Raw genomic sequence first — 26,162 nt, 5'->3', positions numbered from 1 at the left:
TTTGCTGAACTAAGTACAAGATTAGAACAAATGGCCCTTGAGGCTCAAGTATTTTACTAAAAGATGGAATATGTGAGGCGTTGGAAATGAATACTATGAATAAATTCTATTGTTCAGTTCAAGCCGTAGCAACACACTCAGGAGATATATTTCCTTGTTTCAGAGCCAGAAGGTTCCCAGAAGACATTTTTATCCTTTAATTTTTCATCATTTTTCATTGTTTATTTTCCTCATTTCTTAAGCAGCTCATAACCAAAGACTGGGTGATGAATGACTATTTTTTTAATTAAAAAAACCATTAACAATGCAACGTTGAAACAGCACCCCCCCCCAAACCTACAGTGTACATAAAGAAATAGTATGTCTTTAATAACTAATAAACCTAACCCTTTAAAGGAGGTTAATGTTTAAACCCTGCCCCACAGTCCCGAGGCTGCTCAGGTTCCCCTGTGATTACTATTTGCATAATTTAAAAAATGCCCATTAACAGCAATCAGGCAATTCATGCTATATCTAGTTTGGCCCTAAAAGACTAAAAGTCAGTGAACTAAGTAACAGAATCTTCCTACCGGTGGAATGTTTTCTGATTTTCTTTTACAACTGATACCCAATATTTTGTGGCTACTGAACATGCTTACTCCTTGCTGAAGGTTTTGGTTGTTGTTTAAAAAAGGAGGAAGATTTTTGTACTTCTGGATTCTCAGGGTTTCCCCAAGCATCATTTTGCCTCATTTCAGATTCATTTCTCCTGGTACTTACTATCTGAGTTTACTATTAAAAGGGAGTGATTTTTAATCACCAAAAGGCCACAAATATATGTTTACTCTTCTGTTGAAATAGAGATCCCTTCATTATACCAGTCTAAGAATTCAGATTTGGTATTAAGATATTTAATCAATATTTCTGACAATACGGTTAGTTGTACTGGGCTCAATGTGATATTCATTGTCCAAGAACAGAACTCTTTGCGTGAGGGTTGTGAAGTTAATGTTCCCTCACAAATCCCAATTGGTATTTGGCCTGAAGACCTCCTTGGTGTAATGGAATGGCATTACTACTGTCAGGCTTCTCCATAAGTTGTTAACCATACTTTCCTGCTTTAATATTAACACTGGGGTGAGGTGGGGAATGCCTCCAGTGCAATAGTTCCTTCCAGACTGTTTTCTGCTAGACGAGTTGAAGAACTATGCACCTTTAGAAATTAAAATGTAACTGAGGCAGGCACTGCACCAAGGGAAAAAACTAGCAAATCAAGTTAGATTTTGCCACATGAAATTCATTCCTCAGAAAAATGTATTAAACTAAAAAAAAACAACCACCAGGTAGGTTGTATCATTCTGAACGTTACGCAACTTACATTAAAAATAATGGCTTGTAATACATAAAACATTTGCTTTACAATTTTTGTAAGCCATAATTCTTGCATTGTAATGTGAACTTGGTGGAATCACTTCAAATGCTGCAAAATTCATTTTCAGTGGCAGTAACCATATCTATCTATCTATCTATCTATCTATCTATCTATCTATCTATCTCTATCTGTCTATCTATCTATCTATCTATCTATCATCTATCATCTATCATCTATCATCTATCATCTATCATCTATCATCTATCTATCTATCTATCATCTATCTATCTATCTATCTATCTATCTATCATCTATCTATCATCTATCTATCTATCAGCTAGCTAGCTAGCTAGCTAGCTATGTAAGCAGGTATAGATAAATCAAGTTCTCATTGAGTTGTTCAGCTCATTTCTTGGCTAAGCTCATTTCTTCAGGCAGCTACTTATGAATCAATCAATTAAAAAAAATCCTTTCAAGTAGCAAAATGAAATCTCAGGAAGAAAGGCTTTGGCTTCTTAGTCATCTTCTGAACATCTACTTTTCTTCTGCTACTCCACACATTGAGAACTCAACCCACACCTAGGAATGGTCCAGCTCAGAAGAATGTTTATTGCCTTAGTAAGAACCAGGCCTCAATTGGGCAGAAGCAAAACATTTGGGCTAAGATCCAATTCCTCCATGGGTGGAAGGAAGGGCAGAGAGTGTCTGTGTGTGAATGACTGAGGGTTGCCAAGCAAGAGGCATTTTACAGGGAAGTAGGTGGGGTGAGATGGAGGAAGGCGATAGGCTGACCAACTGATTCCTCCTCCTCCTCCTCCTCCTCTTCCCCTTAATCCCTCTCACTGCTCTTAATTGTGCAACCACAGAGTCAAGAGCTCACAGACCACGTGAGCATGACCTCTACTACACACATGTTCAGCTAACCACATAGTCCTTGCAAGCCGCAATGTTGCAAGCGGAGGGCTGAAGCATGTTACATGACATGTTTTTCTTGAGGGACAGTCCCTGTTTTCTGGTTCTTTCAAATCATATGAATTGGTTAAACATTCCCTTTTTTAAGGGTTCATCTCCCTCCCCTGGAGGGGGGGGGTAGATGACATCAGTTTGCAAGTGTGTGCATGCAAAATCCACACAAAATCCCAGCACACCTTTTCCTTTCCAGATTCCAGAATCACCTATCCAGATTGTAAGACGTTACTGAACGCAGTTATCCTATAGTAAGTACAACCAGATTGACTGTGCAATGAAATAGGCCAGGCATCCCCAAACTCGGCCCTCCAGCTGTTTTGGGACTACAACCTCATCATCCCTAGCTAACGGGACCAGTGGTCAGGGATGATGGGAATTGTAGTCCCAAAACATCTGGGGGGCCGAGTTTGGGGAATCCTGAAATAGGCTGTGCAGCATTCTTAGACTTTACAGAAACGTAAGCTGTTTCTGCTCAGTCTGCTTACATGCCCTGTTTCAGAAATGGCAAGATGGCAACATGCAATTGTGGAGGCTCAGGCCTTTGATGTAGATCAGGGGTATCTCGGTTTTCATCTGTGAAGTGTTGGAGAGAATAGTCCTGTTCAGACATTTGATCTGAATGCCTGCAGAGGGCAAAAGAGACTCGCACAAACTCATGTCCTCTAGCTTTATTGTTACATGTGATCTGAAAGGCCAACACATGTGCTGTACAAAAGCATGTACATTCTGTCCCCGTTCCTGTGAACTCTGCCTATTCTAGAGTATGCAAATACAGGAACATTAACTGCACACATATACAGGTGCAGGAGCTGAGACTCTTTCAGGCCTTGTACTGAAGGTGCATACAGGGTGGGACCAGGAGGTGCAATCACAACAGGTCTCATGCTGAATAGACGCCTGTCATTTTTATCATGTCAATTCCATATATTTAAGACCCTCATATGCCGCTTTAGCAGTCATTTCTCCCCCCGCTGAGAATTGAGGGAACTGTAGGTTGCTGAAGGTGCTGGGAGTTGTAGCTCTGTGAAGGTTCTCCTAACAACTCTCAGCCATCTTAAACTTCACTTCCCAGGATCCTCTGGGGGAAATCCATGACTGCTAGAGCATTATAGGGGTGCTGTAGGTGTATAGGGTGCATGGAACTGTGTTTCACTTACTAGACATACAGTAGCTCACAGCAAAAGGCCTAAACTGGTCCATGGGAATACTCAGATCAAGTAGATCAGGCATAGGCAAACTCGGCCCTCCAGATGTTTTGAGACTACAATTCCCATCATCCCTGGCCACTGGTACTGTTAGCTAGGGACGATGAGAGTTGTAGTTCCAAATCATCTGGAGGGCCGAGTTTGCCTGTGCCTTAAGTAGATTGTCTGAGAAGCAACCCACCCCGACACCACCAGAGTCTTCTGTCCAGCCCCCTTCTGCCCAGGAACCACTTCTGACATGTCTTGTTGGTGGGACTGAACCTGCAGAGGAGGCACCGGGTGACAAGCCTGGCTCAGAGCTGGCAGTGTCTTCTCCCAGTCACCTAGGAAACAGAGATGCTAGTGCTGGCTTGTACAAACATCTCAGGCCAAGCCTGCCTGGAGGAGTGCTCATCTGCCTGCCTCTTTTACTTGCCACACTAAACCTGTGTCCACCCTTAAAAGCAAAGGGCAGGGAGGTGTGTTGCTCATGCATGTCACAAGCTGTTCTTTTTAACCCTTGCCTTGCCTTTGTACCATACTGATTTGAGTATTAAAGATTTTGGCAGAAACCTTAATCATTCAGTTACAGCCAGGACACCTGTCATGGCCCTCTCCTCTGCATTCCCTAGAAAGGGAGCATAGTTAGTCCAGGCTATTGGGTCAAGCACTGGCTTCTCTTCCCCTCTTCTGCCAGCTGGTACCTTAGCTGGATAGGAGTCCCTGCTGTGAAGAGAAGAAGTTCTTCTATTTGTGACATGGCAGCTCAAGTGCCAGGCCACTCTCAAATCCAGATTCACATATCTCTGTGTCTTAAACTCAGTGAGCGCTCTCACATTGTCCCAAAGCTTACAACGCTCACATAGAGCAATTTCAACATACTGTTTGATGGCCGCCTAATTTATTACGTGAAATGCTGACCAATCTGGATGTTAGTCAGTCTGTCTGAGTAATGTTTAACCCGAAATAAAAAAGCTTGTCAGATAAAAAGGGTGCGAATCCTTGAATTCCTCCTTTCAAACCGTTATTTCACAGAGCTTTGAACACTTCTTTGACAAGACAGGTAATAATTGCATGGAAAGTATCAGTGAGTCCCTTTAATCCTGTCTGTACAATAAAACTCTGCGACTCTCAAGTGAACCAAATCTGAAGTTTCTGCTGCATCCTGGATTGTACTCTTGATTTTAAGAATATAAAATCATCACATCATGGAGATGGCATTTCTTGTCTCGTTTGGAGGCTCAGTCTCTTAAATGAACAAAGGGACAAATAGATTTGACTAGAGCTCCACGCATTACCACCATGGCCTCCTTCATCCCTCCAAAGGTCAACAATTTTGTCGCCTGGGATTATGTGGTCTTTGCAGCACTCTTTCTCATTTCTTCTGGCATAGGAGTCTTTTTTGCAATCACAGAGAGGAAAAAAACCACTTCCAATGACTTCTTAGTCGGCGGCAGGCAGATGACTTGTGGACCAGTAGCTCTGTCACTCACTGCTAGTTTCATGTCAGCAGTGACTGTGCTGGGAACGCCAGCTGAGGTGTATCGGCATGGGGCTTCCTTCATTCTGTTCTTCCTCGCATATATGTTTGTCATCATTTGTACTTCAGAACTTTTCCTACCTGTGTTCTACAGATCTGGCATCACAAGCACTTATGAGGTAAGCACTTTTCACAAAAGTTGTTTCTGTCAAGACACGGATCTTGACATTATATTTGGAAATCTGAAGGCATTTTGACAACATCAATGCCGATTCTTTAAACATTCTAATCTTAAATTGCATTGCCTGCCAAGCTCAGCATGGAGGGTGTCAACCTGTCTACATCAGCTGCCTCCAATCTGCTACCTTCCAGATGTAGCTGGATTGCAACACTCATCATCTCGGACCATTGGCCATTCTGTCTGGGGTTGGTGGGAGTTACCAGGAGGGTATCAGATTGGCAGTGGCTGGTCTAGATTAATGTGGTATGTCAAAATCAGTACAGTAGTACCTCGGGTTAAGAACTTAATTCGTTCTGGAGGTCTGTTCTTGACCTGAAACTGTTCTTAACCTGAAGCACCACTTTAGCTAATGGGGCCTCCTGCTACTGCCGCGCTGCTGGAGCACAATTTATGTTCTCATCCTGAAGCAAAGTTCTTAACCGGAGGTACTATTTCTGGGTTAGCGGAGTCTGTAACTTGAAGCTTCTGTAACCTGAAGCATCTGTAACCCAAGGTACCACTGTAATGACAATAAATAGGTAGCTTTAGGTAACTTTAAATAGGCTTCTAGTTCTGATGGAAAACCCTTTTTTTATTGATAAAGGTTATTAAGGGTTTGTTGTGGCAATTTTATTATGGGCTGTGAGAATCTATAAAACAGCAGAATGAAAGAATAAGGGATATCCTTCATGAATGAATATCTTAAGATATGGCACATTAAAGAAACGGTTTTATAAACCTGGAAAGAATGAGATATGGTTATTAGCAAGATTTTTTAAAAAATAAAAAATGTACACAAATAGGCCTTGCCTGGATACCAGATCAATAATGATTCTCTTTCAGAACAGCTATTTTTGATACTTCCTGTGCTATGAACATTATATAGGTTCAGTTGTTTGGAATAAAGAGATAGATAGATCTACAAAGTGTACCATTTCTGTAGCTGAGTGTTGTGATATAGCTGACAGCTTGTATCCGTACTTAAATATGGATATGTAGTATCAAATCCTTGATATAGGGTGTAGCAAGGCTGGCTGAGGTAGACTGAGGCAGCCACCTCAGGCAGTGTCACTACAGTGCTCTGCCTGCCCCTGTTGTTGCTGCTGGAAAAGTGAGGAGACATGGCACTTCTCCTCACTTCTCGGGCACCACAGCAGGCAGCACCCACCTGCCTGCCACAAGAGAAGCAAGAAGAAGTGATTGCAGCGGTGGCTCCCAGGTTCCAGCAAGAACTCATGCACAACTCTGATAAGCAAGACTTTGGGGGGAAGGTGATTGCTACCTGTTTTGCCTCAGGCAGTGCAACACGATGGGTAAAGACAGTTTAAATATGTAGGTACAGAATTGCTGTAAAGCCAAACTAGATGTGATGTGGGATATCCATAAGAACGTAAATAAAGTCCTATTGGATGAGGATGAAGACCAATCTAGTCTAGCATCCTGTTCTCACAATGCCAACCAGAAGCCAATGGGAAGCTCACCAGCAGAACCTGAGAAGAGCAGCCCTCTCTCCTCCTGTGGTTTCCAGCAATGGATATTAAGAAACACACCGTCTCTGATGCTGGTGCAATATTACCATTGTCACAAGTAGATGCTGATGGCCCTTATCCTCCATGAATTCACTTAATCTACTTCTAAAGCTGTCTAAAGTGGTGGCCAGTATGACATATTGTGCGAGCAAATTCCAAAACTTAACTATGCTCTGCCAAGATGTGCTTTCTTTGTCTGTCCCACATCACGTTTTAATATAAAGAGAGGGAGAAAAGCCTCTCTTTTCCCATGTTCTTATGTGCTCATCAGATAAAAGGCACATACAACATTGATACCTGTCTTTTTTTAATTCTGCAAAGCTAATAGCAATGCATTCTCCCTCTCTTGTGGAATTTAGATTGGAGAAAGAAAATAAATAATAGGCTAGACATCGTCTCCCTGATCTTTAAAGCTGGTATGCAGGGCTGTTAATCATGCATATCCTATATCACATCTACTTTGGTTGCGTTGATTTGGACATTAAATCACTTAAGACACCATTAGAGATTTTTTTTTTTTTAAAAAAGCAGTCCACATCCATTCAGATTAATGAACACACTTTGACATAACTGAAATATGCATTACACTGTTTTATATGTGTGTACTGTTTCATATATGATTTTGTTTATTGAGTAATATCAAATATGATTTAATACATAAGTTGCATTTACTCTATTCATCATTTCTCATAGTACTTGGAGTTGAGGTTTAACAAGCCCGTTCGCATGGCTGCAACCATGATTTATATAGTGCAAACGGTAAGACATTTTACATTTCAATGAGTGGTATATGTCATGGTTTCTAAATAGTGTGGAGTGATCTGGTATGTGTGGCTCTTTTTTGCCCATCTTCCCATTTTTGTCTTTGAAACAGCTGACACAGGATGTGACCGAGAATGTTCATATGTGCATGGAGAGTGTCTCTATCTTAGATGAGGATGGGAAGTTCTTGCAATTCTGGACCCTAGGTTACTATTTGGAAATGATCATGTCTGCAATATTATTTCTCTGGGGGTTTAATGGTTTTCATTTTAAGAGAAAGCATCTAACTCTTCCTTGTCCTCGGGTTGCCATGGAATTCTGCATACAGCAAGAAGATTTCCTCTTTCTAAATCAGAGAGTGGGCCTACTGGAATCAACTGGTGGAAACTGATCAACAAGACCATCCTACTTTGCATTTATGTAGCACCTTTGGGGTACTCAAAGTATTTTAGATGTATTAGCTTTCCAGCTGCATGTCAGGAGCAAAGGAACAGTGAACTTCCTGCCTCAAGCCAGGAAAGAACCACTGGCTCCTTCTTCCCAGGGACACAATGTATTTTGTATGGAAATTTCTGGCAGATCTCTCAAAGTTTCTGCCCAGAATGTGGAATATTCCACTGTTGTCAAAGACTACACTCATGTCCAAAAGCAGACCGTGCTTTATGCAAGCTCAATGCCAGGAGCCTGACAGACTAATGACTTTTTATTTGTTTTAAGATTCATCCTGAGGAGAAATAGTATGGCTTGCTTCAGCACAGCAGGGAACATCTGGCATTATTTGCACATTGTGTGCTATAAAGAGAACATCCTTCCTTTTTCTCCTTAGAATTGCATGGCAGCTTCTAAGAATGTTCCCTAACATTGCAATAATAGCCACTTCCTGGAAGGAATCCAAGAGTAATCTTCACAAATCACATGGGTCACAAATTGCCAGCATAGAAGGAGGACTCTGTTGATGTCTAAGGTAGTTTGCAAAGCAAGTGTAAAGCTTAATTGACTTTACTTAGTGGATAACCAGATACAGATGTCTATTCAGGGAACTCTCTTGTTTCCCAACACAATTCCACCTTCCAAATGAATTCCATGCAACTAGATAGCACCAGCAATGCATTGAGACTTAGATGAACTGCTCACCTTACAAAACGTTTAGGTGATTGTTTGGAGAATTCTACAGAACTGTCAAATCCAGTTCAGAGCGAGGTGCTAACTTACCTGGTGTGACACTATGGGTGATACCCAATGCAGACTAGACTCACTGAAGTCCACTGATTTCAATGAGTATACTCTGAACAACACTTATGTTGGATATGTGTATCATTTAATCAGTAGCAGATGGCACAGGGGGATAATGGAGCTCACTTGACAGCTGAGTCGCTGCTTCTTAACAGGGGGAAAGGGGGAGGTGGCAAGGAGGTTGCTGCTGTGCAGATACATTGGCAGAAGCACCAAATTTGCTCTGATAGTGAATTTGCCATTTACCAGAAGGGAGGGGGGCAAGATGGTAGAGAGGTCTGTGCAGTGGAAATGCATTGGCAGGATTTGATCCACTGGTTTGCTTGAACCATGATGATCTGCCTGCCACCTTGTCCTTCCCCCTTCTCCTGTCCAGTAAGCAGCAGATTTTGAAAGGTCAAGTGAAGACTGCCCCAGCCCCCACCCCATCTGCTCATGCATTTAGTACTATTTCATATGGCTGATACTACAAAATGAAATGTGGTTTTGTATATGCCTAGGTATGTTTCTTTAAAGACATATACTCTGAAGGTTTAAGTTAAAAGCAACTTGCAATGAACGTTGCCAGGAGTAATGGCCAAATGTTTCCCAAATTGGCATTCTGATTATGGGACTCTTTCACACCAGAAAAATGGCTGGCATCTACATGGTATGGTTTTTGACCCTAGCTAAAGGCATCTCTCTCCACAAACGCAGTTGAGGACAGTTGATCAGTGTTGCCCATTTGTAATGAGAGACCACTTTCTGTTGTTGCCTTGGTCTGCATTCAATGCTGGTTTTAATGGGTTGTTGTGTATTATAGTTTTAATAATTGTATATGTATAAACCACCCTGAGGTGGTCAACTGAAGTGCAAGCCTAACCATGTCTAAAGGTAAAGGTAAAGGTACCCCTGCCCGTTCGGGCCAGTCGTGTCCGACTCTGGGGTTGCGCGCCCATCTCGCTTAAGAGGCCGGGGGCCAGCGCTGTCCAAAGACACTTCCGGGTCACATGGCCAGCGTGACAAGCTGCATCTGGCGAGCCAGCGCAGCACACGGAAATGTCTACTCAGAAGCAATTCCATTTTTTTCAATGGGCCTTTCTCCCAAGTAAGTGGGCTAGGAATGCAGTCTTAGTTAGTCTTTAAGGAGCCACAAGACCTTTTCTTCCAAATCCCTTTGAATCCTTTTAAGTGTTATTATGATCAATATTTACTTAATTTTTGATCCCACCTTTCCTGCAAGGAGCTCAGCGTGCATGGTCCTCTCTCACCTTTTACCCTCAGGGCAACTTTATGGAAGTGGGCTAGTCTGAGTGATGGGTCACTGGCCCAGATGAGTTTCATAGCTGAAGGGGATTTTGAGCCCCAAACTCCTGGGGCCTCATTTGACACTTTAGTCACTGCTCAACACTGCAGTTCAGACTGCTGTAAATATTCATTGCTATAAACAGAATAGCCATTTGCTCAGGTGGAAGCAAATTTAGATCACTGGCACTGCAAGCAACTCAACTGGCTATATTCATATAAATTTGGGAAATGTGACGAACTGAGATGATAAAAAAGAGTGAGAGAAGTTGTGTTAAATAACTTATCTCTGTATTCGCATGCATGCATGAATACATACTCCCCTTTGTGTGTGTGCATCAGTGCTGGCCAGAGTGAATATATTTAGATGAATGGAACCACAGAATCTGGTGCAGCGAAGAATCCCTGTGCCCTTTGTTTTGCTTATCTATTAGTCTTGGCTCTTTTCTATGGACAGTTGTCTGTTTAGAACTGGTTTAGTCAAGATTCCAGTTTGCCCTTTTCATATTCTTTCTGATCCCTTGCAGATTCTTTACACTGGAGTGGTCGTCTATGCTCCAGCCCTGGCTCTCAATCAAGGTGAGTGTCCAGGCCAGCATGCTAGAGCTTTGCCAATTGTCACAATGCAAGAACTGTAAAGCAGAAATGTGAACACCAAATGCTCTGAAAAGATCTATGTCTGCTCCTGTTACCTTCCCATTGGCAGCTCTCACCCTTTTTCTATGCAGGATCGTGTTATTTATTTGCTAGGTTTTCCTTTTGCTAAAAAGTAACCGGAGGAGATGTGTGCCGAACGTGCTACTCAAGGTCTTGGCAAAGGTCTCGGTTTAGCATAATGATCTAACACCATGTCATGTACTTTGATACTTTCTCTCTTTGCACCCTTCTGTCTTAATGCCATGTGTAATGTGAACAAGGACAAACTGATGTCCCTCGAAAGGCTATCGACTTAGGCAGTCTGACACTCCATCATTTAGCTTCTAAACCAGATTTGGTCTGTTCACCAGAGTAAGGAATTCTCTGCAAATAGTATGCATCATTCAGAGAAACAATAAAATTGAACTTCTCTTATAAACGATGTAAAAGGAGGTAATGGAAACAGATAAATAAAAGCTGTGTCTTTCTTTATTATCTAAAATAATACATTTTAGATTTCATCGTGTCCCTAGATGAACCTTGCCTAATTTTATTTCCTTTGGTTTTGCAGTGACTGGATTTAATCTTTGGGGCTCTGTATTTGCAACAGGAATTGTTTGCACCTTCTACTGTACCCTGGTATGTACTTGACGTACAGATCAACTCAAAAAGCTTATATAACAAGGATTTTATAATTCGGATTCATATTTATGTTAGTGAGAAAAAAATGATCCTGTGCTTTTGTGCGCAGTAAAGGAGAACTTTTAATTTCTCATTATAATTTGTTTCAAAATACTCCGTGAAATTATCAGGGCATGGACGAAGTCTTTTGGTTCAGATAAACAAGTAAGTGATAAATTTCAATATAGCCTACAATCCCTGTATAGGGAAGACTTAATGTTTTATATATGTTGGAAGCCACCCAGAGTGGCTGGGGTAACCCAGTTGGATGGGCGGGGTACAAATAATAAAATTATTGCTATTGTTATTATTGAGTAATACACATTCTCCCATAATCAGAGGATGGAATCCTAATCACAATTTCCTGGGATTAAGCTTCACTGAACACAGTGGCACATCTTTCGGAGTCAATAGGAATAAAATTGTACTGTTGCTTATACAAAGGATACCCTTATGCTGGGGGAAGAGGACATGAGTGGCCTTTCAGATGTTTTTGGACTCCTTCAGCCATAGCTGGCATGACCAAGGAGGATGGGAATTGCAGCTGAAAAACATCTGGCAGACCACAGGTTATGCACCCCTGTCTTACGCAGTTGCACATAGGTAGCAATTCTCTCGAGCCCTTACCTTGGAGTAAGTCTGATGGAACAAAATAGGACTTATTTGTGAATAGACTTGAACAGATGTGTCCTGCTAGTTGACTAGCTGAACAGAATGTTATGAAAAGGTGTGAAAATCACAAAGACACATTTTTAAAACCTTCCTGAAATGGTAACTTTTGCAGCAAATAGCAGAGCCTCTTGAGAATTCAGTACTGCACTAATTGCATTCTTTCCTCCCTCTCTTTCCTCCCTAAATTGGTTTTCAACATGACAAGATCTTGCTAAGGTCTGAACTTTGATTGGGCTTCTTCCTGTAATAAACACAAAGTACATATAGTTTCTCTCTCTTTGTCTTAGGGAGGATTAAAAGCGGTCGTCTGGACAGATGCCTTTCAACTCATTGTTATGGTGATTGGGTTCGTAACAGTATTGGTTCAAGGAACTATTAAAAATGGGGGCCTCACAAACATTTGGGAAGATGCCCAGAATGGCTCACGCCTCACTATATTTGAGTAAGCAGAATGGGTTCTCATACTCAGATCTATGGATGTGTTTGTTCCTTTGTCAATAACAGTATTGTTAAAAGTGGCCAGCAAGGATGGGTCTATCATTGTCTACTGTATATGGGCAGACTGGATACTGAAAAGTACTGAGGAGTGTTGTGGAGTACCTTGGGTAATAAAAACAGCTTTAAAAAGTTTAAAATGGCACAGAAAATAACAAAAAATGAACTGATGACATTCAATCATTTCTGGAAACTGCAAATAGTGTGGTCCTGTCATATCTTGAAAGGAATGCTGGTCCATAGAACAGGGGCAGCCGCACTAAAACTCATATTTAAATTATTAAAACTTCAGCACAAGGATTTCCACTTGCACAACAAGACTTCCCCTTCTCCCCCCTCCTAAATGTGTCCTGGGAGCTCTCCAGAGGAGTTTTGGGCAGAGCACAGGGTGCACACAGAGAAATGGGGGGAAATCCCATTTCACAAGCAGAAATCCTTATGAGACATGCTAATTGGATACCGCCTTAAGTCAGGATCCAGCTCATTGTCTGTTTCATTGTGGAGATGTGTATTTCTTTTCCATTAATAATTTGAGGTATTATAGCTGGGAAAATGTTGTTTAAATGTTGAGTCAATTCATATTTGAAGTCCCTCCCTCAAATAATAATAATCAAGGAAGGGATTGTGTATGTGGATTTACAGAGACCTCGCTGCTGTATTCCTAGATATAGTGATGCTTTTTCAACCGAGTTTAAGTAAAAGGGATCTAAGTATTCAAACTGTCTCCAGGATTGCAGCATCCTAAACTAACTTAAGGTGTGACATGTGGAGGCTAAATGAGTTATCACCATTGTGTCTCATTTATGTAGCTTTGATGTTGATCCCCTGAGAAGACATACCTTTTGGACAATTGCCATAGGAGGGACATTTACCTGGTTAGGAATCTATGGAGTCAATCAGTCCACAATGCAAAGATGCATTTCCTGCAAAACGGAAAAGCATGCCAAGGCGTAAGTAGGCATTAAATTTAGTTCCAAACTGGAACATAACTAAAGAGACATACAGGCAACTGCCCATTTATGCAGAGAAGCATGCACAACTATTTCTGCAAATTTCTAAGAAAACGTATGAGGGTGGAGGGGCCGCACTCATCTTATTTACTGTACAAGATGGCCAAGGGATCTTTATTGGTGTTAACAGAATGGAACCTCGAGGCATCCTATAGTCTAAAGGCCATGGGATAGAACAGAAGTCTCTCAATACCACTCACTGTGACCCAGGAAGCAGTGGGCCCTCTGTATCACGGGTGTCTCCTAAGTGCAGCCCAGTCAGTCATTCAAAAGCATGCCATGGTCAATGTTAACAAAAGCCACTGAAAGGTCCAGGAAAACCAAGAGGGTTTCACTCTCTTCATCCATTTTCCAGCACAAGTCATCCACCAAGGAGACCAAAGCTGGGTTAGAAACCAGACTGGAATTTGTATATTTTCTATGAATTAGTGTACGCCACTCATGTACATACAGCCAACATGACTGCCACAATCTTTGAAAAAGGGGCACTCATAGTTTTTGGACACATCTTATTCTTTCTTTCTTTTAAGTAGCAAACAGGAATGACTTATTTTTTAAGACATATAACCCCTTTCTCCTTTTCTCTCTTCAGTGCACTGTATCTAAATTTACTGGGGCTGTGGGTCATCCTGACATGTGCAGTCCTTTCAGGATTGGTGATGTATTCCCATTTCCAGACCTGTGATCCTTGGACAGCTGGTTTTATTTCAGCACCAGATCAGGTACAGCAACCAATCAGATACGTAAATGCAATGTGACATTTTTAATATTGGATGTATCCGAGAATACACATCTGAATCTTGTTGTTTCCCTTACTGAAATTCACTCTTTGCTGCACTTCTAAAACTGCACTTCTAAATGTTGCTAGAGGGCCAGGCTTGGTGGTACTCTCGCCAAATGAGGGCAGATACACATCATGCCAGGAAGGCTCTTAGGAGGGGTGATGCTGAAAATGGGATAGAATAATAGAATTATAGAATTGCAGAGTTGGAAGGGAACCCGAGGGTCATCTAGTCCAACCTCCTGCAATTCTCCCTCTGCTTAAAAACATTGTAATGTAATGTTTTTCACTGTTATTTGTATATCAAATGTTTTGTACCAGGTTATATTGCCTCACTGAAAAGATATTTCAGATTGGTTAAGCATCACCTCACCTCACATTATATTTAATATGGCAAACCACCCTGTGATCTTCAGATGAAGGGCATTCTAGAAATTTAATAAATAATACAGATAAAAACAAGAACCACTATAAACAAGGGGGGGGGGGTGAACAACCATTAAATAACAATCAACATTGACAGACTCTACTTTGTAGGGTCCCCACAGAACAGCTTTTTGTGCCATAGAGGAGTGAATAAACTTTCCTAACCTTCCTTCCTTTCTTTTCTGCCATCCAGCTAATGCCGTATTTTGTTATGATCATCTTTTCCACAACCCCTGGACTACCAGGATTATTTGTTGCATGTGCCTTCAGTGGAACATTAAGGTCTGTGTTTTAACTGGGTTGCCTCTACTCACATTTTGTCTTCTGCACTCGGTTTTAATGGAGGCAAACCAAGCAGAGCATCGCACAGGGGTTTAGTGTTGGTGGGGCTGCTGCTCTCGAATCTGCCGCATCATTTCTCTCACTCTGCCAACTCCGTCCCTGCAATGAAATGCTGCAGTGCTTTGTCTTTTCGTATGCAATCCAGCACAGAGCTTGTCATGTGCTCTGGCAAGCAGATTTCCACATATTTTTTCTCATCCTATCTACAAACCACAATATGATCTCTTAGGTACCAAACTATCAAACAGTGATTTTCATGTTAAAAGAACCTCCGGTGTCAGGAAACATAGATGAGCATGCACAAAAGATAAGCTGGCAATGGGAAAATATGTCACTCCTACTTTCCTGTCTATTTCTGGTGGAAGATACTGTGTTAGTCAGGTGTTTGTGAAGAGTAAAAATCAGACAAGAGCTGGAGACAATCTGAATAGGCTGGCAGGGGAGGTGGGGGTAGATTGGAGTTGTCAACTTTGTGCCCTCTGAGTTGATGTATTTTTTATTTTTAGGTGTGGGGGGGGGGAGGGAATCATGGTGAAGTGATTGTGTTGATGCTCCCCATTCTGTTTCATGTAGAATGACATCTTATCATACCACTAAAAAGGCTTTCAAGCAGAGGTGATGTAAAATTGCAACCTGCATATTAAGTTCTCCTCTCACACAGACATTCGTAGTTTTCAGAGTTGTGTGAATCAGCACTCAGGATTGTTAATATCCAAACCAGCATACTTCATAGCAATGCAACCCACTCTGGGACCTGTAGCTAAATGTGCTCCCACAGGAAGTAGTGATGGCCATCAACTTGGATGGCTTTGAAAGAGGGTTAGAGAAATTCAACGAGGCCATCAGTGGCTACTAACCACAATATCCATGTTATATGTTCATTATCTGAGGCAGTGTGCCTCTGAATGGCAAAATCACAAGTAGGAAGAGTGCTGCTGTGCTCAGGTCCTGCTTTCAGGCTTCACATAGGCATCTGATTGGCCACTGTGAAAACAGGATGTTGGACTGGAGAGGCCATTGGTAGCTCTCCTCATGTTCTTTTGTGGTTGTGATGCAGCCAAAGTCCTCACAATGTGTGTTTTCACTTTCACAGCACTGTGGCTGCAAGTATAAATGCTCTGGCAACTGTCACATTTGAAGATTTTGTCAAGCACTGCTTACCAAACCTCTCTGAAAGTACGAGCACTTGGGTCAGCAAAGGCTTATGTAGGTACAGTAAATGGATTTGATTCTTCTGAACTGTAAGACCACAAATATGCTACTAGATCTAGTGGGCAAAGTGCTCCTCTTACTAAAATTAACAGGTCATTTGCATGATTCCAATATATTAGTGGTCAGGGATTGTGGGAATTGTAGTCCGAAAACAGCTGGAGACCCATGTTTGGGAAACCCTGGTTAGAAGAAAGGTGAATAAGAAGCGACATTGATAGAAGTTTATAAAATTATGCATGGCATGTGGAAAGCGGATGGAGAAAACACTACAACTCAAGAACATCCAATGAAGCTGAATGCTCAGGGCAGATAAAAGAAAGTACTTCCTTGCACAGTGCATAAACTATGGCACTCTCTCCCACAGGAGGCAAGTATGGTTACCGACCTAGATGACTTTAAAAGAGGATTAGACAAATTCATGGAGAAGAGAGCTATCAATGGCTACTAACCATGATGGTTATGCCTCCATAGTTGGAGGAAGCAATGCTTCTGAATACCAGTTGCTGGAAACCACAGGGAGTGAGAGTGCTCTTGTGCTCAAATCCTGCCTACAGGTTTCCTAGAGGCACCTGGTTACTGTGAGAACAGGATGCTGGACTAGGTGGGTCTTGTACCTGATCCAGCAGGCTCTTCTTATGCTCTTATATTCTTGACCAGGGGGAGGGGGGACCCATTCCTCATTTGCAAAAGTTAATTAATTTACACATGACTTAATTGGCCATTGGCTGGTCTTGAAAGTGAACTGAAACAAGCAGAGAAGCAAACCCAATAGACCAAATTAAAAAATAAAGAAATGTCTGGCCTGATGCCAGTGCAACATAAGATTAGGCTAATAAGATGGCTGAACTTTTTATCCCATGGTACGTTTAAAGATCTGTGCTCCACTGATACATGTTGTCCGTGCTGCTTCTGTCAAAGCAGCAGATGAAAGGAACCACAACTTGATGGCATAGCTCATCCTTTGTATTTAGAAGGTCTGGGTTTCTATCCCTATCATGTCCAATTAAAAATATTTCCAACTGTACCCTTGGGAAGATCTTGGAGAGGCATTGTTAAGTAGGAATAGATGGTCCTGAGCTATACAAACTAAAGATCTGTTTATGTTCTATAAGTAGCTCAGAGCAACCTTCATCTATTGCATCTGACTGGGACCCCCCTAGGTGTTGTCAGAGCCATGTTTCCATCAGCTCCAGACAGCCTGGCTAATGGTCAAGGATGGTGGAAATTATTGCCAGCAGCATCTAGAGGGCCCGTCCTTGATCTATTGAGGTATCATGCACAGCAGTTTTCAGCACTGCATTGTGTTGATCTGAAATTCATACCATGAAAAATCTGTCACACAGTCAAAGAGCTACTCAACAGTCTCTGAATTCGATAGGATGTGGTTTTGTTCATATTAAGCTTCAGCTTTCCATACAGATGTTATTGACACTGTGAGATGTTAAGAGCTTTAAGAAGAATACAGATTATCTTTTTCTATAAAGATGAGGATAAGAACGTTTATACACACTCAGAATTAAGCTGCAGAATTAACTGCATTGGCTTCTAACTATGAATAATTGAAGTTTGAAGGTTTTTATTCCCCATGTTCTAAAAATGTCATAGATGACTTGTCTGGAAGAGAATTCCAAGCAAAGGGCATCCTTTAGTACTGACACCAGTAAGCAGAGTAATCAAATGAATAGACCCCCAAATGGGTATATATCAGATTGCAGAACACAGGTTCAGAATCATGGAGATCTTTCATGGGTTAAAAATCTCACAAGAGTGATCTAAATGTTCGAGGCCATAGCTGATGATGGTGCACAACTCTTTTTCAGGCATAGTATTTGGAGTGATATGTACTTCCATGGCCGTAGCAGCATCATTCATGGGTCCTGTTGTGCAGGTAACTACATATTTTAAGATGGTTGGTATGAACTGGAGCCCCTGCGTGTATCAGGAATTTGTGTTCTCTCCCATGAGAAGTGACAATCCAGCACCTTTAGTACACAAAGTTTGTCTGGCCACAGGAGAGACCAGAGAGCTCCAGCCCAAAGGGAGCTCCACATACCCATGGGTCTGCTGCTACTAGGAACCCCTGCCCACATTCTTTTCTGCATTAATTCTTTTCCTTGTGTGGATAAGCAGGATGAAATATCACTCTTCTATTTGGTCAAAACTAAGATCCAGTCTTTTTCTTAGTCTGAATATGCTGAAACAAAATGGGATCCTTGGAGATATGAGCAAATACCCAGTCCAGCAACCCTCGTGTGTAACAACGGGCTGGATTTTCCAGTATCGTTTCAACTTGTAGGGTCTGCCCTTGAACAAGCAAACTGTTGGCATTGCAAGTTAGACCCTGGGGAGTGCTCTCCCTCATGTCCATCACAGGGCCTCCTCAATGCACACAGGATATTCAGAAAGATTATTTTTACATGCTTTCAGGCATGTGTCTGGGTCTCGAGGAACATGCTATTAGAACTGCTAGCCAATTAAGGAAATTATTAGTTGCTTAATGATATAATTGATTGATTAAATCATTGCATGTGATTTCTTAAATTTTGATGTATTGATTAAATGTTGCATATGAAGGAGAGGGAGAAATCATGCTTCCTTTGTTTTAGATTAATGGTGGCAGACCTGTGGCTCACAGATATTGCCGGACTTCAACACCCATCAGCTTCAACCAGCAAAATCAACAGTTAGGGATGATGGGAATTGTATTTCCACAACATCTGGAGAGCCACGGGTGGAGAATATTTTTCAGCATAAAGGCTGCATTCTCTCTTGGGGCTGCAGGAGTAGTGGGTGAGGCCAAAGCCACACACACTTCTCTTCCATCCATCCACACTGATTCTTATATCAAGAATACATTAGGGGCACCTATTTAGTTGAGGGTGGAATGCGCTGCCATGATGTATTGATTCAAAAAGCTAATTCCCCTTCCATACCTTACTATTTATAGAGGAAATATAAGAACTCCTTTTTTAAAACTTGTAAACAGATTTGTTTATTTTTTTAACTCTGTCAAGAAATGGCACACAAAGAAGAAACAGAAAAAGCATGTTCTCTGAGATAAGAAATTGAAAGAACCATTATAGAAGGATGCTGCAGAGACACTTGATGACAATAAATAGCTTTCTAAAGCATCTTTTGTGCTTCCTTTCAACAGGCTTCACTTAGCATTCATGGGATGTGCGGGGGACCTATGCTGGGATTATTTACACTAGGGATCATTTTCCCCTGTACCAACTGGAAAGTAAGTAATAAGAATCACATTTTCAAGGCAGCTCATTTCACTTACAATATTTGTTCTTGCCAATCAATCAACCAATTAAAGCAATTTTTACCGCACTCTTCAGTGAAAACTCTCCCAGGGCACCTTACAGCAATCAGTCATGAGATAGTTCGTGCCCTCAGGTTGGCAATCTAAAAGACATAAAACACAAAATGGAAAAGGGATTGAGAGGGAAGAGGCAGGAAAAGAAGAGGCCAATTTAGGCATTAGATCTTAGTCGCAAAGTTCTTACAGTGACCAGCTGGATTAGAATCAGATGAAAGTGAGGAGGAGCCAAAAGTTGGTCTATCTGTGGCATTACTTTCCATTTCTCTCTGTGCTGCAACCTGATGGAATGCCTGCTGCTGGGTGATAGATGATGGAAGGAGCAGCTGGATGGAGCTGGATTTGCAGCAGAGCTGCTTCCTTACTAATACTCTGCTGCATCCTGGTGGAGTGGCTGTTGCTGGAGAGGAAGGAGAGGAAAAGCTTGGTGGAGCTGGTGTCTGAGTAACACTGACTGATTGGCCTGCTGTTATTACTGGTTTTAGTGCTGGTGCAAAACCTAGCAAACACTGCATATGAAAAACATACAATAACCTGGCTCTCATTTAGTTTCCCCCCATAAACACACCATTTCACCAAGCAGACCACTGAGAGGGGTAATTCTGTATGGTTAAGGGTTGTAGTACATTCTATATTTTAGCCGTGGGGGACCATCTAGCCTGTGGCTCATATTAGCACTAGTTGGGGACCTAATCTGGCTGTATTCCCCAAGCCACACGAAACTGTGTCCCATGTGGGGTAGGAACAATAGGGAGCCTTCAAATGCAATCCCACTTCTTTGAAAGCAGGGCTTGCTGTTATTTTTGATCAGCTGATGGACAATGATAACAAGCCCTGCTGTGATCAGCTGCACTGGGGATTTCAGGAACTCCCTAGTGCAGCCAATCCCTGCCCAAGCAGGGCTTGCTGGCAGCACTGATCTGTTCATCTGTGCTGACAGTAAGGCCTGCAGGAGTCAGCTATGTTTGTAAGTTCCTGATTGTGAGCTTCCAATGCAGGATTGGTATGTCCCACTTTGGTAAAAGTACAGGATTGCATGTCCCACTTTGGGTAGGCATCTTCTTTTGCAGCCCAGCCCAAGTTCAAGCTGAGCTGCAAAGGAAAAAGGAAAGAACCGGAAATGCAACTAGAAAAGGGGTTCTTTCCTTTGAATTTGGGTTATTTGATATCATCCATGACCCATGGAGGGTTTAGGATCTGGTCTATTCCCCACTGTGATATAGAGATGACACTGAAAATGTGCTCCAGAGATGAGCAACCCCTTTTCCAGCTGATAATGCTGGCAAGCACTTTACCCTGTGACTCTCCAATAATACTGTGTATGTCTAATTTTCTTTTGTGATTTAAGGGTGCTTTGGGAGGTCTCCTTACTGGAATCACCTTGGCATTTTGGGTTGGCTTTGGAGCTTTTGTGTACCCTGCTCCAGCTGCAAAGGCCCTTCCATTATACCTCTCCACAGCTGAGTGCATTGTCAATAATACAGAGACTGTACCCACTATGTTCCCTACCTCATCTCCCATCAGGTAAGATCCTCTCTCAGTTGCTCTCCTTCCAAGCTACAATATGGAGACAACTGTGATTAGCAGTAGTTTTTAAGCAAATGTGGTTGGCTACAGAATAGTTTAATTAGAAAGTGCAACTCTTCCCTTTGCTACTATTTTGTTGGGCTCAATCCCCAGCTATATTAAAATCCTGGATTTCTCAATTTATTTCAATGAGCAGCACTGGGGACATTTACAAAATGCCATCGAGTTTTTAGGGGGCTATTTGGATCATCTCCCCACCTCCCACCCCATGAATTATGGTGGGTTGTTTTTGTTTTTTGTTTTGCCCCATAATGATTGTCTATACTTCTGCAAAACATGGGCTTCTGCTGAGTCTTCTGCCCTTGCGTGTGGGTGTTGCACAATGGTGGTCATTCTTCTCTGGAGCTGGGAATTAGAAGGTATGATAAATTAACCCATTCTTGCTCAGAGTGGTCATATATATTGACTGTCCCTCAAATTTATCATCCTAGGCCACATCTGGCGGAGACGTGGTATTCTCTCTCCTATCTTTACTATAGTGCTGTTGGGTGTCTTGGATGTATTGCTGCGGGGCTTCTGATCAGTTTGGTTACAGGTCAGTTCTTTACTGGTTTTTGTGGTCCGGAATCTGACAATGTTTTCTTCTACAAAATTGATACTAGCTTTTCCATAATAATGATAATAATAATAATAATATTTTATTTGTATCCTGCCGTCCCCAACCGAGGCCAGGCTCAGAGCTGCTAACATCATAAAAACAACACAATAAGCATAAAAACAGACATCAATTAATTAAAATACATCTTAAAATTAATTCAGACAAGTTAAAATCCGGGCAGCTGGCAATTATCAGGGTGGAATTGAGAGTGGTTAATAATTGCCAGGACCAACTGTTTCCACTGATCATACAAGGACCTGAGAGCGGGTTGGGGCCTCCTTCAGGCTTGATTTATACAAAGGAAAGTAAGTCAAACTGCATCCTGTCCCAAGGCCTGGCGGAACAGTGCCATCTTGCAGGCCCTGCAGAAAGATGTCAAATCCCACAAGGCCTGGTCTCTTGTGGGAGAGCATTCCACCAGGCCGGGGCCATGGCCGAAAAGGCCCTGGCTCTAGTTGAGGCAAGTCTAATTTCCCTGGGCCCGGGATCTTCAAGGTGTTGTTAGCAGACCGTAACGTCCTCTGTGGGGCATACCAGAAGAGGTGGTCCTGTAGGTACGAGGGTGCACTTTGAAGTGCACAGAATGAGTGATTTGCCTTTAAGTGAGCTGTATGTTCTCAAGGCTGATTCAACTTTCAGTCTGAGCTTCAATTTCTCAGAACTCATTTTTTTGTGAGAATTTTTTTTAACGTTTTCTTGTTCTCCTAGAAAATGAAGGCGACTTTGCAGAATTTTATCGGAATATTCTCCACCATTTGTGTGTGAGGGGGATGGCCACCATTCCTCCACCCACCCATCTACCCACCTAGTGTACTAAAAAGTCCAAGATATGATAATGCAAAATGGTGGCCAGGTAGACAATGTCATTGCTGATGCTGCTGATACCAAACATCCTGCCAATCCTTCCGCCATGGCTGCTAGGCTGTGGATGTGGTGGCAGCTCTGCAAAATCTCATGTGCCCAGGTTGGGGATAAGGATCTCAGCTCTTCTCTAGCATTTTGTTAGCCTTTTCCTGGAAATCAGCAATAATTCCAATTATCACAGAGTGGCTGATCAAGCTAAAACAAGCAGTTGAAACTGACAAGTTGATAAAACACAGAGATCAATACAAATGTGCTTAACAGATTATTATGTAGCAGCAGAGGAACCTTTAGGTTTAAGGGCAGAATGCAAATTCTATAAATAAGGTTCATTACAAAAAAACCCCCCCACCCCAACCCAAATTCCTAGTTGAACTGGGGAACATGGACTCTATTCATTTTGTGCTAGACTAGTCAGTGTGGTTATAAAAGAATAGATCTATGTTTTGTTTCATATTATCAATGTTTGCATAGAATATTATTATACAAAATAAACAACAGCATTTTGATAGATGCTTGACTATTACTTTCTTCTGCCAAGGTCCAAATAAAGGAGAAGATATCAAGCCACTCTTGATTCGTCCTGTCTGCAACCTGTTTTGCTTCTGGTCTCATAAATGCAAACACTTGTGCTGGTGTGGAGTGGACCATGATGACAGCAAAGCACTTCACGTGAGACTGTTTCCTTATAAGCCTCCCATATTTCCTGCAATTGCTGGACTCTGGACTCCATTAAACCCACAAGCCCATTTAGGTTGAGTGCATTATCATAATATGTGCTTCCAAACCTGATAACAGAACTTATATTTTTAAAGCCACCTGTATAGCAGATCAATTCACCATCATGAAAAACTTGTACAGTGGGTTGGTTAACACAATCAGCCAGGAGCCAGCGCTAATTGAAATGCACATTTCATGGCAATATGGCCAATATGGTCCAGTATGCTACTCTTCCGAACGGAAATATCTAAGAGGCAGGTTTCTGAAGGGATACTAGATTGAGGATTGTGTTGTCAGCTGCTTGCTGCTGAAACAAACACCATTAGAGTAACCCCCCCAGTAGCAGTTGAGTATTTAATGCAATTTGGTTGCTGATGGAAGAGACAATTTTCAAACACTCCCATAGTTCCAGAGTTAACAGGAAAGGACATATTGTTCTATAATTATGTTGGACAGCAACATCAGTTTTCCAACCAGTATAGGATCGGGGCTTTTTTTTCAGCTGGAACTCATCAGAACTGAGTTCTATCACCTCTTTTTCTAGAAAAAAATGGCCTACATATGATGATTCATATACAAGCATAAATTTACACCACCTGTTACTCATCTGTTACTCATAAAACACTTAAAATAACATATAATCGAAAAAAGCTAAGCTTTGTTTTTATTTTATTTTTTGTAAATTGCAATTGCTAATGCATATGATCGTCATGGAATATACAATATTCATAGAATATTTCAGTCATGTTACTTTAACTATATTTCTAGAAATAGGTGTTGGTGAATGTCATCTATAACCCCCCCCCCAAAAAAAAAGACTTTTGGTGCAAGCCATATCTAGAAAAGCTTTATCCCAAATATTTCTTTGTGGTTCTTAAATGTGTAGTTCTATATGAAAGCCAATGCAACCAGTTCGTTTATATGCCAGAAAAGGAACTCACTTGCATCAGCCCATCCTCCCAGGTTTCACTCACATCCCTCTCAGTTTCCATAGTTGCTCCCTCTACAGCTTCCCAATCCTTGTCTGACAGTTTATGACCTTTTTGTATGTATAAGGATCCCTCCAGATGAGCTATTTATTCATCGTTCATTCTGATTTGTTTATGGGGTGTGTGTGTGCATAACAATGGCCATTCATCCTGCATTTGTCCTTATTTGCAAATTCATCATTTGTTCATCCCAGAGCATTTCCCCATTACTTTCCCAACCACAAAAAACTCATGTGTGTTTTAAGTGGATTTGTTGTTCTAGAGTGCTATAGAATCATAGAATTGTAGGGTTGGAAGGGACCATGAAGGTAATCTAGCGCAGGAATCTTTTTGCCCAACATGGGGATTGAGCATAAGAGTCTCAGACTCTACCATCTGAGCGATTTAGCTTCCTAATAATCCACTTTAAATGTGCAAACCTAAAGTTCTGGTATGTACTTGTATACTCATATTCATATGCGGTTAGGGCCATTACAAGCGGGAATGGAAACTAATCCACTTCTTGACTTAACTGTCCTTCCTTCTTCTTCTTTTTACATTATTTCTCAGGAGGGATCAGAAGATGATCTGCATAAAGGTCCTGGAAAGAAGGCAGAAGCAAATGATGCCCTTGCAAATGGATTCAATAAAGAAATGCTGGGTCACTTACCTGGTTACAACCCAAGTGAAAAATCCTACACTAATACAAGCATAGAGACGGAATCTTACTTTTAGGATGTACAGGGAAAAGGTCATCCTGCTAACAATAGGAATGGTATGGAATTGCCCAAACTTTAGGAAAACAAATCAGTGGCACTACGAGTAGCTGAGGAGGCATTTAATTATAATTTAGAGGGTTAGCAGGTGCATTTATTTTTATTTTCAGAAGTCATTTTATAACATGGAATTTTTTTCTAAGACTCAGTGGTGGTGAATGTGGCGAGAGAAAATATGGAAAGTGTGTTTTTCAGGAAGAATTTAGAGTGTTAACTGCACGCTCCAAAGTCTTTTTTTATTTTAATCGCCTTGTATTTTTCGCCAGTGCAACTTGGGTATTCATCTCCCATTGATCCTAACATGGAATTCTAAAATATGAACTATGCTACAGATGCATATTTCCTGACCACTGCAGTGTCATTGTAGAGTTTTTCCTCTGGAGTACCATAGGTTGCTTAATAAAGTACTTGCAGAATTTGGTGTGATTTAAAATTCATTATGGATTTTCCCATTATGGCTGATCAGAGAAGCTGTGAAAAGATCTTCAATGACTGAGCTCTTTGGCAACATTGTTTGTTTCAGGGGGGAAGGGGTGACCTGATTATTCTATGTACCCATTTATTAGTACTCCTGCTGTGTGAATGCTCAGTAATGCTGTGAGAGGTTGTACTGAGAATCCTAAAAGCAGTGGCAAAGCTCTGCAGGGAAACTTTGAAATGTCCCCTTTCACACTGATTTACCCTGCCATACAGGAAACAATGGTTCTATATTTCTGTTGTTAGACCTCAGACTCTGAGCAGCTGACAGGTCTCTGACGCAGAGAGGGAGGAACCAACTGGATTAGGAAGGGCAGCAGTGCATACTAGGTCTGTGCCCAGATCCAGACCTCAACACTACCTGTGCAAGGAAGCCCTGAGCCTCCATTGGCCAGGAGCAAATTGCACAACTGGTGCTGAAGTGGAACCTCCCAGAGACAGCACCTTCAAGGTAGATGCTTCTTCATACTGGGGCCTCACATTCCTCTGTACCTCTGCAGCTTTGCAGGCAACCCACAAGGCAGAGCATACTGAAAATCAATGGAGTGCTAGGTTTAAAGGAAGAAGTATCCTTTTAAGACTT

At 41.7% G+C, this 26,162-nt stretch overlaps 1 protein-coding gene across 1 annotated transcript; it reads left to right on the top strand.

Annotated features, from left to right (window-relative positions):
- Window positions 1-4,527: 4,527 nt before the first annotated feature.
- Window positions 4,528-25,237, top strand: SLC5A12 (solute carrier family 5 member 12). The gene is made up of 15 exons (XM_080983322.1): window positions 4,528-5,163; window positions 7,427-7,492; window positions 10,540-10,591; window positions 11,220-11,287; window positions 12,289-12,443; window positions 13,306-13,446; window positions 14,099-14,228; window positions 14,907-14,995; window positions 16,149-16,261; window positions 18,088-18,155; window positions 19,422-19,508; window positions 20,941-21,116; window positions 21,611-21,714; window positions 23,180-23,310; window positions 24,897-25,237. The coding sequence occupies exons 1-15, from the start codon at window positions 4,807-4,809 to the stop codon at window positions 25,059-25,061; spliced, it is 1,902 nt and encodes a 633-aa protein (XP_080839448.1). The 5' UTR covers window positions 4,528-4,806; the 3' UTR covers window positions 25,062-25,237.
- The last annotated feature ends 925 nt before the right edge of the window (window positions 25,238-26,162 follow it).

The sequence above is a fragment of the Podarcis pityusensis genome, assembly GCF_964106645.2.
Source record: "Podarcis pityusensis genome assembly, chromosome: 1".
Taxonomy (NCBI): Eukaryota; Metazoa; Chordata; class Lepidosauria; order Squamata; family Lacertidae; genus Podarcis; species Podarcis pityusensis.
Note: the sequence above shows the minus strand (reverse complement) of the source record. Positions and strands in the feature narration are given on the sequence as shown.